The sequence below is a fragment of the Ictidomys tridecemlineatus genome, chromosome 8 (genome assembly GCF_052094955.1).
Source record: "Ictidomys tridecemlineatus isolate mIctTri1 chromosome 8, mIctTri1.hap1, whole genome shotgun sequence".
In the NCBI taxonomy this organism is placed as follows: domain Eukaryota; kingdom Metazoa; phylum Chordata; class Mammalia; order Rodentia; family Sciuridae; genus Ictidomys; species Ictidomys tridecemlineatus.
In genome coordinates, this window is record NC_135484.1 from 73,022,400 (window position 1) to 73,040,323 (window position 17,924).

The window sequence follows — 17,924 nt, forward strand, 5'->3', positions numbered from 1 at the left end:
ATCAGACCATATTTTTAAGTCTTTTTTTTCCAAATTACACTTTAAGAGCAAAAAAAGAAAAAGTCTACAATAGAATGGAAGTTACTTAGATTAGTGATCAAGTTAACATTATTTGTAAATTAACTTTGCTTATAAAATAGACATAAATATATATGCATAGTCGCACAAAATTTAAGTCAAACCTGTATAATTCTGTAAGAAATCTGAATAATTTACTAATCTCAACAACAGTAACCTATATCTGTAATGTACAAAAAGTTTACTACCCGACTGCACATTGATTATGCATGCTCTTAACTATCCTTATTTTTGCTTAGGTGGATTGGCTAATCTGGCTCATATTTCCTGTACTGTAAATCAGTTTATTTACTTCCTGAAAATAAAAATAAAGCAATATTTCATAATAAGCATCAATATCTCCCAAAAAGTGCTTTATCAAAATGGTTCTGAATGTAACATACAATGCCCTTATTGAGGGCCATAATACTGTTTTGGTAAGACAGCTCTATTTTATGGTAATCAGAATGTGCCTCTGTATTTTGGGTTAACAAATTAAAATCAACAGCTGCAAACTCAATTTTTCATATTTAAATAATGGAAAAATAATTAAGTTCTGAGGGTAAGCAAAACTTCATTATGTCAAATTTATACTTGTAGCATTAGTCTATCTCCAAGAAAATGATTAAGACAGTAAATTTAGCCTAGACCACAGAAACAAAACTTATCCTTCTTAATTACACATCATTTTTTACTGCCAAATTCAACAACCTCCACACCACAATGTTAATCTATATGCTGAAAAGTAATACACGTATAACTTGTTTAGTGAACTACAACCTATAGCAGAAGTGGGAAGGGGAATACCAAAAGGATTGTTCTACTGAAAAGATTTGGCTTTTGTTTTTGTTTTGTGGTACTGGGGATAGAACCCAGGACCTTGTCCATGGTAGGCAAGCACCCCACCATTGAGCTATACCCCAACCCTTTGTTGCTTCTTTAAAAAATTTCAGATGTCCTACTTTCTTGACATGTTAAAGGGAATATAGGGAATAATTTTTTTAAAGAATGTTTTCTCAATTATAAATTTGTAGGAAAAAAAGATTAAATTAAAAAAAAGTGCCACAGAGGTCTAACCCAAGAAACCATCTTTAATGATGATGAGTTAGGAAACATAAGTAAACATAATTCACTAACCAGAATCACATGAAATCATACAGGCTATGTGAAGTACAGGAAACTACTTTTAGAAGGGTAAAATCAGAGTAACACACCCTAAAGGAACTACTGAGGTATCATTTGTACAAATACCTCCATACTCCACCTCCTCCTGTATCCATTTATCTCTAACAAAAAGTTCTTCTAGCTGACTTCATAGGTTACAACATAGTGGCTATTCCTTTCCTTAATCACCAGCTACAAGCAATGCCATTTTACCTCCACCCCTCAGAGATGGAAACCTTCATGGCACTAGTGGCTTTTTTGGCTGTCCAGAGAACAGAGTTGGCCTCTGTACTGTCAGAATATGGGTCACTTAAGGATCAAATTGCTAGTCTGTATAACCACAAGACCTGGATGAATAAAGGTTGTGTGATCCCTTTCCTCCCTGTCAATTTTTCTATATCTTACCTCCCACTTTTTCAGTTTTTACATAAGAAGGGCTTTGCAGACAATCTGGTAACTCTTTTTCCTTCCATGTAACGAACCAGTAAAGTGCTGTGTAAGGATTAACCACCATTTTTTCATCTTTTTTGGCCATACATAATCTACTTATTGGATGCTTAAAAGCTATTTTTCTTCAGAATCAGGAAGGTTTAGGTATCTTTTTCTGGCACCTTCTCTAATACAGATAGTAGAGAAGCCAAAGTATACCAGAATTCTAATTACTAGAAGGCTCCAATTTCACTGCAGTACCTCAGAATTATAGCAACATTACATAATTATACATAAGATAGTTTTGAAATAAGTTACAGAAGTTTAAGACCAAAAGCTCAAGAACAACAACAACAACAACCAAAAAAGTAGAAAGACTTATGAGGTATATGGAAGAATAAGTGGAAATCTTGCCACACAAAGTTTAAAAGAAGGGGTATTATTAAGTATTAATCAGATGAAATCCTGCTAATTTATTAAGAGTACAGACTTACAGCTACTTAGCTTTACTCACTAAAGTTTATTTAAAAAAATAAATAAAAGTCACAGGAACAAATACCTACCAGAAAATACTAGTAAATCACCTTCCCTTTTGTTTTACTATTAAGAAACAATTGATGCTAAATATACCACAGCCTAATATACTATAGAAATAATAAATAAAACCTAAAGGTTGTTTATCCTTTTATTTGGGGGGGGGGGAGTCAAATCAAAAAATACCTTTTAATAAATACCTTTTGTTAAAAACGAATTTATTAAATTTAATAGGAAGAAAAAAAAGCCATCCTGGAGGCATCACAATACCCGAATTTAAATTATATTACAGGGCTATAGTAACAAAAACTGCATGGTAGTGGTATAAAAATAGACACATAAACCAGTGGTACAGAATAGAAGACACATAGATAAACCTACACAGATATCAGTCATCTATCTGATCCTGGACAAAGGTGCCAAAAACATACATTGGAGAAAAGACAGCCTTTTTAACAAATGGTGCTGGGAAAAATGGTTATCCATCTGTAGAAGACTGAAACTAGACCCTTATCTCTCACCCTGCACAAAAATCAACTAAAAATGGATCAAAGACCTCAGAATTAGACCAGAAACTATGCAGCTCAGAAGAAAACAAAGAGTCAACACTCTAGTACACTCTAAATGACTTTCTCAAAAGGACCTCTAAAGCTCAGGAAATAATGCTTAGAGTTAATAAATGGGATGGCATGAAATTAACAAGCTGTATATCAGAGGAAATAATTAGGAATGTGAAGAGAGAACTTACAGAATGGGAGAATATCTTCACTAGCTACTTTTCTGACAGAGGATTCATATCTAGAATATATAAAGAACTTAAAAACACTCAACAAATCAAATAACACAATAGACAAATGAATAAAAGACGTTTCTCAAAAGAAGAAATATAAGTGGCCAACAAGTATGTGAAAAAATATTCATCATCATTAGCAATTAGGGAAATGCAAATCAAACTACACCAAGATTTCATCTGGCACCAGTCATAGTAGCAGTCATCAAGAATGCAAATAATAATAAATGGTGGAGAGGATGTAGAGAAAAAAAGAACAATTTTTTACACTGTTGGTGGGATTATAAATTAGTACAACCACTTAAAGAAAATCAGGGTGGAGTTTCCTTTAAAAACTAGGCATAGAAAGACCATATAACGACTATACCACTCATTGGTATTTATTGAATTAAAGTCATCATACTGCAATGATAAATGCACACCTATGTTTATAGCAGCAGAACGCCGCAGTCTGGCTGCAGCAAACTAAGGGGGGGGGGGGATGACGAGGAACTTGTGAAGGTTGATACAGCAGGAGTGGGAACCGTTTATTGTAGGACAGTAGGGGTATATATACATAACTAATTACACACAGTTTATCTTAATTAACATAAACCAGATACAGCAGTCAACCAATAAGGAATCATCATCTTAATGATTACACACAGCTTAACTTAATTAACATAAACCAGATACAGCAGTCAACCAATAAGAAATCCTCATCATAATGATTACACACAGCTTAACTTAACTGACATAATCTAGACACAGCAGTTAGTCATTAAGGAATCTATCATCTTAATGGCTCGCTGGCGTTACTTCACAAACCACTCCCTCTGGCAAAGTGCTAGGTGCCATCTTGACTTGTTTACGGACCCTAACAGCAGAATCCACAATAACCAAACTATGGAACCAGTCTAGGTTCCATCCATGGAAAAATGGATAAAGAAAATGTGGTATAAATGCACAATGGACTTTTATTCAGCCATAAAGAAAAAGAAATTATGTCATTTGCAAGACAAAGAATGGGACTAGAGACCATTATGTTAAGTGAAATAAGCCAAACTCAAAAAAGATCAAGGGTCATATGTTTTCTCTCATATGTGGAAGCTAAAAGAGGGAGGAAAAAGGAAAAAAAAAAAAAAAAAGGTGGGGGCAGAGATCTCATGAAAATCAAAGGGAGATCATTAAAGGAAAGGGACCAGGAACAGGGATAAAAAGTGGGGAGGGGAGGAGGAAGTGCTAGGAATTGATATTGGCCAAATTGTATATTGTGTGCATGTATGAATATGCAACAAATCCCATCACTATGTACAACTACATCAATTTAAAAATGTGGAAAGAGGGAAAAAAATGACTTTGCTAGAATCATATATCATGAAAAAGCTTTTTAGATATAGTCTTTCCCTATTAAATTTCCTACTTGAACTATTTATTTGTTTCTTATCATTGGAATAGAATTCATGTGCAACCTTTTGTTACCTGAAGAAGTCCTGAAGTTCCATGTTGAATGCAGAGAGATTCCACTGATGCCTCCCCACCTAAATTTACTATCAACTGACTGAAACCAATTCTTTCTGACCTATTTTTGGGTCAAAAACAGGCCTCATTCTTCCAACTCTTGATCTGATGAGAACTACTAGAAGGCATAAAATCCTGGGCTAATTTACCAAGGCACTGTAAAAAATGAAGGCAGCACAAGTTACTTGTGAGGGTAAGAAATTTTAATTGTGTTTACAAATTTCTTATCATCTGCAAAGTTTAATATATCTAACTCACATAAAAGATTTTGAGTGGCTACGTATAAAAATCAATAATGTGGTTAATTAAAATCAATAGAGTGGTCAATTTGAGGACAATAGTACCCACCATATGAGACATATGACTCTTATTTCCCATGACCCTGAACCCATTATAGCATTTGTACAAAGAGTTAGTGAAACATAATCCCACAAGAGAAATAAATAGATCTAGAAAATCTGTAACATAGGTATTTGACAGCTCCATTAATTTATTCTAGATAATATTGTAAAAGAGTAAAAGAATCTTCTCTGATCTTAATATAGGTAAGTAGTTCAAAGATTTAAGATACATTTGGTTTATTACTAAGACACACCCAAAGTGTACATACGTTAACATTTACACATCTGCTAGGTTTAGTCTTCATAGACTGTGGTGAGTAGCAAACAATAAAAAGTTGACTTTGTCCTAAGGTGGTTTCACTTCCTTTTCTGTCCACCAACAGAGACTGGTGTATATGGTACACCCATATATGGAATACCATGCAGCTTTAAAGAACGAGGCAGATTTCTAATGGATTGACATGACACAAATGCGTGAAAAAGTGTAAAAAAGATAAAATATTTAATTATAAAAAAAGAAAATACAGTGTATCTCACACACATTATCCAGCAATCTCTTCCACATAACTAGTATTCATCAATTAGACCATATAAACCTTATCTATCCAAGTAGCTATCCATTAATTCTTCCCCACATCCTCTTTTTATATTTGCAGTTCTAACTTAACTTCTGATTGAAATAAGTATAATTCCATATTCCAAAAGTTATAAGTAACTGCAATAGCTCTAAGTAAAACCAATAAGAATGCAAGAATCCTAAATTAAGTAGAAACAGAAACCAAAAATACCTGTCATTATTTCAAATGAATAATGAAATTATACTGAAGAGGGAAAAAGAATTAACCAAAATATCCTAAAACAACATTTTTACTATATGCTCTAAAACTAGAAACAAAAACCACTACTACAAACACTGAACTTTAGTTAGTAGGTGTATTTTTCAAAAGTATGTATTAGAAATTCTGAAACTATTATGTATTCTAGGATTGAAAAATAAATATCTTGAAGATAATGGAAACTAGGTTCATAACCATTATGAGTAAAGGGAAGGTTAGAAAACTCTGTAGTGCTGAATCATAAATTGTAGGTATCAATCAATATGTAACTCATTGTTATACAGAGATATAGATATAGACACATGCATATATTCCCTAACTATTTGCTGAAAGGTCTAGAAGCAAGGATAATGCAGTAGCAATATGACCACCTAGTGTCTAGATTCTGGTTTCTAAATACCATTCTGGAGGGAAAAAAAGAAAGAAAGGAACAAGAAATTCTTGAAGAAATGTATGATTCAGGGTTGAAGCACCAAAAATACAAAATAAACCTTCAAAACTTGCTATGCTAAAAAGTTCAGTTCAGAGACTAATGGGGCGGGAGGGGGGTGTACTAAGCATCAAAATAATAATAATAATGAATTCTAACCCATACAATAAAATAATCCATTAGCATTATTTTATTATACTGGGGCTGGTAGGGAGCTCTTCAGAGTAGAAAAACAATGAATAAATGCACAAGGAATATTGAGATATTAGGAAATGATGGCATATTAGGAAGTCTTTTTATGGAGGGAGGGGTTACTGGGGATTGAACTCATGGGCACTCAACCATTGAGCCACATCCCCAGCCCTATTTGGTCTTTTATTTAGAGACAGGTCTCGCTGAGTTGCTTAACACCTTGCATTTGCTGAGGCTGGCCTTGAACACGCAATCCTGCCTCAGCCTCCTAAGCCGCTGGGATTACAGGCATGCACCACCATAACTGGCATCAGGAATTCATTTGAAAGTATCAATGGACAATAAGACTAATGGATAAAAGCATAATGATAAAGAGAATATTTAGCTAGTCTCAAACTATCTCACCATAAGATACTTGTTAATTACAACAAGTAAATTGGTAACTTCAGAGAAACCCAACAGATAACTACCTTAATCAAGAAATCAAAGTTAAATCAATAGAAACAGGACTAATAGATGCCATGTACATCATAATATGTTGCACTTAGAAGGATACATCTTTCTGTGATATTCCTAACCCCCGCCAAAAAAAAAAACCCTAAATGTAATCTTAAGAGGCAGTCGACAAATTAATTTGAAAGATATTATACAAAATAAATGGCCCATGCCGTTTAACAGTGTTAAGGACACATGAAAAAGAAAGAAGGAACTGTGTGAGATTAATGGAAGCTAGATATATGACAACTAAATGCAGAGTGGGATCCTGGAGAGGACTGCAATTCAGGAAAAATAATCTTACTAGAAAGGACATTAGCAGGGCAACTGACAGAATTTATCTAAGGTCTGCAAACTACATAATGGTATTATATCAGTATTGATGTCTCAAATTTGATAATTATAAGCGAATGACCTTTTTCTAAAAGTATGTTTTATCGTTATGTGTCATGTGCTATAGACCAGATATTTGTTTATGTATCCCCTGCCCCCATATTTATATATTGATACCCTAATCCCCAAATTGATGGTATTTAGAGGTGGGGGCCTTAGGTTTAGATGAAGTCATGAAGATGAAGACTCCAAGATGGGATTAGTGTCTTCTAAGAAGAGGAAGCTGTAGGTAAATCAGGAAAAGGGCCTTCACAGAAGCCTGAACTGCCTGCACCTTACACTTAGACTGATCCCTCTCCCCAAGCCTCTGAATCATGGGAAATAAATGTTTACTGTTTAAGCTACCCAGTCTATGGTATTTTGTCATAGCAATCTGAGAACTATGGTAAAAATGTTAACATTTGTAAATAACAATCTGAATTAAAACACAGGATAAACTGTTAATATTTGGAAATAAAGTTAAAATTTTAAAAAATAAATTATTGGAAACTACTTAAATGTCTAACACTTTCAAATGCTTTTCTTTGTCCTAACTAACCAACAGACTTTTCAATTATTTCATTGTTCTGAAAAATTCATAATTTGAAAATTAGAGATCAGACATCTTGTCTTCTACTCCTGTCACTGCCAGTTACTTTCTAGGCACTTTTGGCAAATTAAAACTTTTCCCTTAGCCTAAAATTTCTAATAAGAGCAATTAATAGCAACAGCTGACATGGACAATCAGGAATGAAATGAAAATCAGCTGTATTTACCTGCATGTTTCCTTCATCTTTCTCTAAGGGGGGACATGAAACATTGTTTCCTTAACCCAGTCTCAAATGCAATGATTCTGAATGTCTGAAGGCTTTAGTTGCTGCAGTCTTTAAAAAAAGGATGTTTGGCACTTCTCATAACTGTTTGATGGTGATTAACAGCAGGTATCCTACAATGTGTAGTTACTTGCTTTCTGAAGAAATGAAATCATGAGGTTAAATGCATTTTTCACAGTAGTCATTTTTCTAGAGCAATTTTAGCTTATAGCAATAAAATGTTTTAAGTGGCTCCTCGTATTTATCACAATTTTCTTAGCATTCACAAAGTATGCACCTCTGCCTTTTGTTCTTTTCCCATAGCCTGAGAAAATGTGATTTGACTTTTTCCCTAAAGAAATAAAAATAAAATCCATAGTTTCTATTGCCCCAATATATATCAGGCACTCTTCATTGAAACCAATTTCTTTCTTACATGAAGTTAAATATCCTCAAAGTTTCAAGTGAATTGCATTCATAATTTTTAGTTTACTCTCTTTTAAATATTATGAATGTGTAGGGCAAAGAAGAGATGTAGGATCAGAATTAAGCTATTATCTTCCAGCATTTTATTGGGCCAGCTATACTTTTCAGCCTACAAAGGTTTTGCCTACTAATTTGAATGTTAGGACACCCGTGCCTTAGGGATTACAACCCTTCTACATCTGCCTTAGTGAAAAGATAAAGGGAAGAAAAAGAATCAAGGAGAATTAGTGTCTCAGCCATCTGACCTAGATTGCCATCACAGGTTCTGTCTAAATAGTATTTCCTAATTATAGAAACCCTCTTCCACCTCAGATTCTGACAGATTGACCTTTCATTTAAAACATGGACACTATAGTTGATTGTCCCCCAGATACCATGTGTTAAAAGCCTGATCTCCAGCTTGGTGTTATTGGTGGTAGAATCTTAAAGATGTGTGGCCTGGTGGGAAGCCCTTAAATCATTGAGGGCATGCCTTTGAAGGGGACAATGGGACTCCAGCCCTTCATGGCTCTCTATCGCTTCCTGGCCATGAGGTGAGTAGCTTTATTCCACCGTGTATTCCTGCTAGGATTTGCTGCCTTATTACAGAAGCAAAAGCAAAGGGCCAACCTATCATGGACTGCAAAGTAAATATGAACCAGACTAAACCTTTCTTTTTATAAGTTGATTATCTCAGGTATTTTGTTATAGTGACAGAAAGTTAAGAAACACTGGCTCTGGAACCTAAATAATTTGGGCAGGTCAATCTGCTAGAGATTATATTATCCCTTTTCAGGCTCAAAGTTCTCACTCTTCAGATCTCTAAAGGTTCACCAGGAATTATCACTGAAACTTCAACTACCTATGCTTAAATTATTGGCACCCAAAGAGTCTAATCTATTCTCTTTGATTGACCTTATATTTACCCTAGCATGCTCAAATTACTTCTTCAAAGTTCTAAAGCACTAACCTCAGATCAGACTTACTCTCCTGATTATTCTTAATGAAACTAACTTCCACTTGTTGAAACAGACTGCATCTGCTTTTTCTTTTTTTTTAGAGAGAGAGAATTTTTTAATATTTATTTTTAGTTTTCTGTGGACACAACATCTTTATTTTATTTTTATGTGGTGCTGAGGATCAAACCCAGCGCCCTGCGCATGCCAGGCAAGCGCGTTACCACTTGAGCCACATCCCCAGCCCATGATGTATTTTTTTATATTTCTTCTGGGGTTTCTAGCTATCCTGTCCAGAAAAGAGAACGCTTTAACGTGTATGAAGTCAAATGACATAAGTATGAAAACTTTTTACAAAACCACTCTTTTTAACAATCTATTTTAATCCTATGTTATTAAATACTTTTTATGTGATAAGGACTCTCAGATTTATTTATTCAATCCAGACCTGTCTTCTGAGTTCCAGACCCATTAAATCAAACTGCCTGTTCTCCATGCCCACTTAGATGTCCAATGTCCTTAAAAACTTTATATTATATTTACTCAAAATTAAATTGTTAGTATTTTCTTTTCCCCAAATCTGTTTTTCTTCCTGTCTCAGAAAAAAGCAACTAACCAGGTATAATAGTAGGAAACATGGATATGATTTTGGATACTTCCCTTTTTCTTACATTATAGTCGATCCTCCTTATTCATAGACTGTGTATGTGTGAATTCTCCTACTCTAAAATTTATTTGTAACCCCCTAATCAACAATTGCAGTGCTCTTTCAGAGGTGCCAAAAAATCACATCATCCAACATGCACATTATTGCCACATTTTTCATAATTTTAATGCTTTCTGTTAGTCATTTTGCTGTTTAAAATGGCCCCCAAGCACAGGGCTAAAGTGCTACTTAGTGTTCTAAGTGTAAGAAGGCTACAATATGGCATTATGGAAAAAATATATAATGGATAAGCTTCTTCAGACATGAATGATAGTGCTTTTGGCCATGAGTTTAATGATTATTAATCAACAATGTGTATTAAATGTGTTAGATTTCTGTTACTATATAGCAAAATACCTGAGCTAATCATAGAGAGGGTTTATTATGGCTCATATTTATGGAGGTTTCAGTCTATGATTGGTTTGCTCCATTGCTTTTAGCTAGGCCAGCATATCATGGTTAGAGTGCATGGCAGAGCAAAACCACCCATCTAGGTCAGGAAAAAAAAAGAGAAAAAGAGGAAACCAGCATCCCATAGTCCCTTTCAAGGTCATGTCCTTGGGCTGGGGATGTGGCTCAAGCAGTAGCCCGCTCACCTGGCATGCATGCAGCCCAGGTTCGATCCTCAGCACCACTTACAAACAAAAATGTTGTGTCTGCCAAATACTAAAAAATAAATATTAAAATTCTCTCTCTCTCACTCTCTCTTAAAAAAAAAAAAAAAAAAAGGTCATGTCCTCAGTGTCCTAAAGACTTCTCTTAAAGAGTTCCTCTGTCTCCCAAGAGTGCCAGGCTGAGGACCAAGTCTTTAACGCATGGGCCTTTAGGAGATAGTTAAGATCCAAATTAGAGTGCTAAAGTGTCTTTAATGAAACACACATAAAGCAAGGTTATATATAGATCAGTTGACAAAAAACGTGACCAAAGGCTCATAGGAACCAAAACCTGTATTTCCCCTAGTAGCAACAGTTTCATATTCACTAATTCAATGTTGATGATGACTTCATAAAATATAACTCCTATAAATAATGAGAACTGACTACACAAACCCAACTCTAGGTCCTATAGATTATATGTCCAGAGCAGAACTCAAATCCATTAACTTCTCTTCCATACTGTGCTGTCATTATAGGCCATTATAATAAGTTTCCCTCCTTCCCACTCAGACATTTCACTGCGCTTCCAAACTGTCCAATCCATACCTTTAAAAGGGTCAATATGACTCTCAAAGCAAAATGGGCTACCATGTTAGTCCCCAATTTAAACTGCTCAATGATTATGCTGAAGATCAAACCCCTAAATCTTTTAACAGGTCCACAAGATTACCCTTTTATACCCTGATGAATTTTTCTGCCTTAAGAATCTCTGTTCTCTTTGCACCCTCTCTACTTAATTTGTAATTCAATCTTCAGGTCTACCGCTAATTGTAACTTCCTCAAAGAGGAAACCTCCCAATCCAATAAAGTCCCTCTGTTATACTTGTTTACAGTACTTTCTACTTTTCCTTCATAATACCACCAACTTTTTTCTTATTATTATATTTGGTCTCCAATACACCATAAATTCTATGAGGGCAGAACTATGCCTTTTTAGTTTGCAACTTTACTTCTTGCATCTGGAACAGTGTTAAGCTTATAATTTTGGCTTGATAAATATCTGCTAAATAAATGAATGAACCTAACTACCCCATTACCTTTTTTTTCCCCCAGTCCTAAAAATTGAACTCAGAGCCTCACACATACTAGGCAAGCACTTCACCACTGAGCTACATTCTCAACCCCTATTTTTATTGTGAGATGGCCTCACTAAGTTGCTCAGCCTGCCCTCAAACAGGATTCTCCTTCCACATCCTCCCAAGTAGCTGAGATTTCAGACATACACCAATGCACAGGATCCACTACATTTTATTAACAATATCTTGAAACAATCTTAGCATGATTATATGTTTAAAATGTTTGGAGGAATGAAACACTGATTATTTGGATGTGGCAGTGATATTTCTCTGTATGTGAAATTTAATTATAAAATGCTAAGAATTGCTGGTGCCACTTCAATGAGTCTCTGTCCTCCAACCCTGTCTAAAATTATATATAATATAAAATGATACAGATTTTAATAATTAACCAAGACTAAACATATTATTAAGTAAAAAAGCATTACTTAAAGACCATGCTAAATAAACAGCCAAGCTGAATGATTCTATAATGAGATTAAACTTTGCATAGTTCAGATAAAATTGAAGTTCTAGGATTATAGTTGTGTCAATGCCACAAAATTGTTGTAGTTCATAATAGGGTAAGAGCAAAAAGCTTTTACTTCGTTTAAAAGTTTTTTCCACTTAAATAGTAACCCAAGACCTTTAGTTATTTCTAATGTAATCCTTCTACATTCTCCCATAATATCTCAACACTGTCATCCTTACCATCAAATGATAACAGTATTACTTCCACTTTAAATACAAAGAAAAAACTGATTTCACCATTTAGCTCTAGAAAATTATTTTAGCATTATATAAGAAACAGTTTACAAATATAACAATTTTTATTACTTGTATATAACAGATCATCTCATAAATTTTTCAAGTAACAAATATTTTCTATGATAGAAGTCTCACCATCACAGCAAAGTACTGACATCCAAACTGTGTTGTTTAACAAACTATTTAACACCTTGTCTGCCTTTGAACTACTTATTTTTTTAAATGACCTGCTTTTACATGTACACAAAGAAATGTTGGTGTTGAAGTGTCTGTTTTGACTTTCTTGCACACTTCAAACCACTAAACCTAGAAGTTTTCCATTTGCAGCAACTCTTAACTGTCCAATACATTCTTAGTGGCCCAAAGAGTCTTATTATTTTATTCATCTTTCTCATAATCTAAATACTTCAGGTGAATTATTACAAGCTAGTTATCCTTTCAAATACACAACCAATTTTCAGCATTTTTACTATGTATCTTTCCCAAACTGATAGTTGTACTTTAGTTTCATTATCCATTCTTATCATATATTGCTGAAGAAGCAATCACAATGTTCTATAACATTTCATTTTGCAGCCACAAATCTGTGACCTCATAATTTGAAATAATTCTTTATCTTTCACTCTTTTACCATTTCTGTAAGTTAATATTTTCAGATATCCTCATAAAAGTAAACCCAAAATGTTCCCCCAAAAACATTTTTCTTGTATGAATATTTGGTATTCAGTTTTTACCAATGTATTTTGAATAAATAGTATTTTTTCAGGAAATTTCTCCAAGAAAATCAATAGTAGCCTAAAATTCACTAGTTTCAAATGCATTTCACTTCTTTCACACTTTCTAAGTTTTTTTTTATGTATGTGCTTGCTTTTCTAATAAATTCCTTGTGTTTTAAATTATTCTTCTCCATGACCAAATTCTTGATAGTTACATAAAATCAAATGTCAAAACCAAAACTCTATCACATAATTCTTTACTTTTTTACTGACTGTGCCTGGTCTTTGTGTGCAAGTTGCTGGCAACAGACACTGCAACTATTGATTGATAATGATGAAGAATTATAGTATTTGGTTTTTCCACACTGTTGTTATTTCAGCACCATCATTTGACTAGCCTGATCAATTTTAAGAAATTTTTGTGATTTTGTTTTGACACAATTACCAAAAAAATTTTCCACAAAACAACTTAACCATACTCATAACGCTGATAACTAATCAAAACTAAGAAATACTAAACACCAAGCAATGCAAACCTGGAAAAGAATCAAAATAAAACAGAAAATCAATGTAGGTAGATTGGCAGAAAACTAGCACAACTGTTGTTATACCAAAGGCTTCTTACTCTTTTATTGGTTTCTGAAAATTTTAACAGCTACAAAACAAACTGAACCATGATTTGGTCTTACAATTTAAAATAGCTAATATTATACTCTGACAGTCCTATTTAATTCCTACAGTTTTTTGTCGCTTTGAAAGTTGGGGAACCCTATACTTTTCTTAAAAGAAGCTGTCTTGGGCTGGAGTTGTGGCTCAGTGGTACAGTGCTTGCCTAGCATGTGTGAGGCACTGGGTTCAATTCTCAGCCCCACATATAAATAAATGAATAAAATAAAGGTCCATCAACATCTAAAAATTTTTTTTTAAAAAAAGAGCTAAGCCTTAAGATTCTATTAATTTATGAATTCAAAGGTTGTTAATGGAACTTGTTCTGGAATTTTAAACATGGAGATATTTCCATGTGAAAAGCTGCCTTTTAAAGGTATGATTAGACATCTCATTTAAAATCTTCATGTGAAAGAATTTTACATAATGCAGGATTTTACTGTACTTGCAAACCTAATAAATTAGGCTTCCTCAGTATCTCTGCCTACTAGATAAGTTTTACACTCAAATACATTAAAGTCTTCTATCATCCAACTTTAAGTAATTTTTGTTCTTTTTTCCCTCCCCAAATCATTCTTTTTCACGTGATCATTTGAAACCATGTGTTTACTTTTTTTGTCTCTTCCACTAAAACTATATTCCAAGAAGGGAGAGACCTTATCTAGCTCATTTATAGCTATATACCAGCATTCAATATAAAAACTATCACATAGAAACTACTCAATAAAAATTTAAGAATCTAGAAATGAGTCTGGAACTATTTAAATGTAACTTGTCTATTTCTTTAAAGCCTACATACATGCTATTCCTTACCACTTCCCCACTCTCACCAATACACATTTTGAGCCTGTATGAACTATGACCTGTCCTAATGATTCAAAGAGGTCCCCATCAGCTGGGCACAGTGGCACATGTCTGTAATCCCAGCACTTGGGAGGCTGAGGCAAGAGTATTGCAAGTTCAAAGCCAGCCTCAGCACCTTAGCGAGGCCCTAAGCAACTCAGCAAGAGCCTATCTCTAAACAACATATTAAAAGGGGCTGGGGATATGGCTCAGTGGTTAAGTGCTCCTGGGTTCAATCCCAAGTACAAAAAAGATGTCATAAAAATCAATTAGCACAGTGCCTAGCACTTCATACAGGAAACACTTAAGAAATGTTTATTAGTATCCTTATATCCTCTATAACAGAGGTCAGCAATGTTTTCTGTAAGGGTCAAACAGTAAATATTTTAGGCTATCTGAGACATACAGTCTCTATTGGAACAAAAATAGGAAGCAAGCTGCATTTGGCCCATGGACCAGAGTTTGCCAACCCCTGGTGTAGAGCAGGGTTCTTCAACCTCAGCATTACTGATATTTGGGGCTGGATAACTATTTACTATAGAGAGCTGCTGTGGATTATAGGATATTTAGCAGCATTCTTGCAGACTTCATAAGATGCCAACAGCATCCCCCAATCTATCCTGGAGGACAAAATCACCCCTATTTGAGAAACACTGCTCTAAAACAATCAAACATGAAATGATGTAGCTTGAATTTTCAAATAAAGATAATACCTTAACTAAGAAAATAATAATTTAACACACTGAAACTGTTTATACTTACTTAGCTAGAAGTCCCACACTTAGCAATAACTTTATAACTTCTGTAATACACACAGCTGTGGTTGAAAAGTAGAGTTCTTTTTCTGTTGTCCTCGTGTATCTTAAAGCTATAGTATAAGCTGCAGCCACCAAGGTCATCACTGTCAAGCAGTATAACTTGAATAGTAAACTGACATTTTCTGGAAAATACGTAAAACAAAAATATTATTTAGCAGATAATATTATGTATATAAAAGCTAATCAATTAGTTATAGCCCAAAATGCTTTCCAATTTCTGGCACAAAATACATTTTAAACATATACATACATACATATATATTTAATTCCAGGTACTGTCCCAATGTCAGTAAACATTTCATTTCTTGTACCAGGCCCAGGCAGACCTACATATAATTTAAATGAGTACAATACATGTAGCATGTGAAACACTTCAAATGTCAAAAAACACTAACTTATCTCTGGCATACCATACTTTTTAAGGTAGAAGTACTTTGTATAATCATTATTACAGAGTATTTGCCAGTTAATCTTTTTTTTTTTCAGTTGTAAATGGACACAGTACCTTTATTTTATTTACTTATTATTTTTTTAAAGTGGTGCTGAGGAATGAACCCAGTGCCTTACACATGCCAAGCAAGCACTCTACCTCTGAACCACAATCCCAGCCCGCCAGTTAACTTTCGTTAACCAGATAAATGAGGTTTTTATCTAAAAGGACATGGTATAAAAGTTGGAAAATTTCCCTTTTTTTCAGCAATTTTGAGACATCAGCCACCAACACACCTCACTACCTTCTTGAAAATACAACATGAAATATTACTTTTGACGAAAAAATATATATCTTAATTATTTAGGGAAAATTATTAAGTTGTCAAAAATCCTATTTTGAAATAATACTTTCCATTAACTGAACATGAAACACAGATGACTTTACATATTAATACCACTTAGGTATAGATTTTGTTCAGTGTTCCAATCGATTGCAAGGTTCTGTGGCATACTAACTAGTTTATTATAAATTATAATTGTAATTATCTTTATGATTACAAACTTTGAAAGCAAAGCATGAAAGCAATTGCAATATATATTTCAAATTTAAATACAGCAGAAAATAAAAAGGGATAATTGAATGACAAAATAGAACTTTTTCAAAATCAAAAAATTATATCTAGCCTCTCATTTCACTATATTAAACAAAAAATAATTCATAACGAAAAAGAGGATTAAGAACAAAGCTCTACAAAACTTGAAATGCAGGAAATACACAACTTATAGACATTCAATTTAAAAACTGCCTGCAAGTATATCTTAGCAGCTGCTATTATTCAAGCACCAGAGTCAATTCTACCATTTTAATAAAATCACAAGCTGGGTACCAGGTTTTTTTCATACTTCCTACTCTCACACTGCCAACACCCAAGGCTCAAATTATTTCTTTCAAGAAAAAATTTGGGATTTCATGTAATATAAATTATAATTTAGTATATTGTGATCCAGTCGTGAGAATGGAATTATTTGAGAGAGGTTCTATTTTGTTTACTTAGTGTTCAAACTCGAGTATTCTGTCATGAGATCAACTGCAAAAATAAACAGGAGGCTGATTTGGCCAGTGGGTCAATGCTTTGCCAACTCTAGGTTAAGAATCAGAGAGACATGGATAGGGTGACTCCAGGCTGTTTTTGTAACTAACCTTTGTGTTAAATGTGCTGTTGTTCACTGCTTTGGAAGCCTAACCACAATTCAGAAATGACTTTTGTTGGAAAATAAAATAGGTATTTCAAAGAGATTACCTTTAAATAAGTTAACATAGAATAACCTACCAAGGAAACAGTTTCTTTAATTTACATATTTTCCTGAGAGTAAATTAAAAATTTGTAAGTAGCAGGCAAATTTTTAAAATTACAGGTCTTAACTAAAAAGTATTATGGTAGAACAGAAGAAATGGTTCTTATAACTGTTTAAGCTTTCTTTCCAAAAGATCTGAGAAGCCAAAAAGCAATGTGTAAAAGGAAGTAAAGGAGACTACTACAATACTTGCTTTGTTCTAAAACTTTCCAACAGCAGGGAAAAATGTATTACTTCAAAAACAAACAGCAATAGGGCTGGAAGTATAGCTCAGTGGCGAGCACTTGCCTAGCATAGGTGAGGGCCAGTTTCAATCCCGAAGACCTCAAAAAAAAAATTAATCAAAAACAAAATAACGTTGAATTAATCAGTACAGGAGAAAGCACTTCTCTAGATTGGGGAGAGCAAACAACACTGTTGCTCATTTTTATTTGGTCTGTGAGCTCAGAATAGTTTTACATTCTTAAAAAATAGTTGAAAAAAAATTTTTAAAACACTTTATAACATAAAAATTACATGACTCAAATTACAGCAT

The 17,924-nt window shown here is 33.9% G+C and overlaps 1 protein-coding gene and 1 long non-coding RNA gene across 2 annotated transcripts in view; both read right to left on the reverse strand.

Annotated features, from left to right (window-relative positions):
- The window catches only part of Slc35a1 (solute carrier family 35 member A1), a 31,271-nt gene that overhangs the window by 11,064 nt on the left and 2,283 nt on the right, over positions 1-17,924 (reverse strand). Inside the window, exon 2 of the mRNA XM_005324727.4 lies at positions 15,546-15,723. Coding sequence (XP_005324784.1) covers positions 15,546-15,723 — 178 coding nt within the window. The remainder of the gene's footprint in view (positions 1-15,545; positions 15,724-17,924) is intronic.
- LOC144366140 (uncharacterized) lies at positions 125-15,533 on the reverse strand. Its single transcript, XR_013425014.1, has 2 exons — positions 5,085-15,533; positions 125-4,630 (listed from the first exon to the last, which is right to left on the reverse strand). It is a non-coding gene; the product is annotated as an uncharacterized LOC144366140 (long non-coding RNA).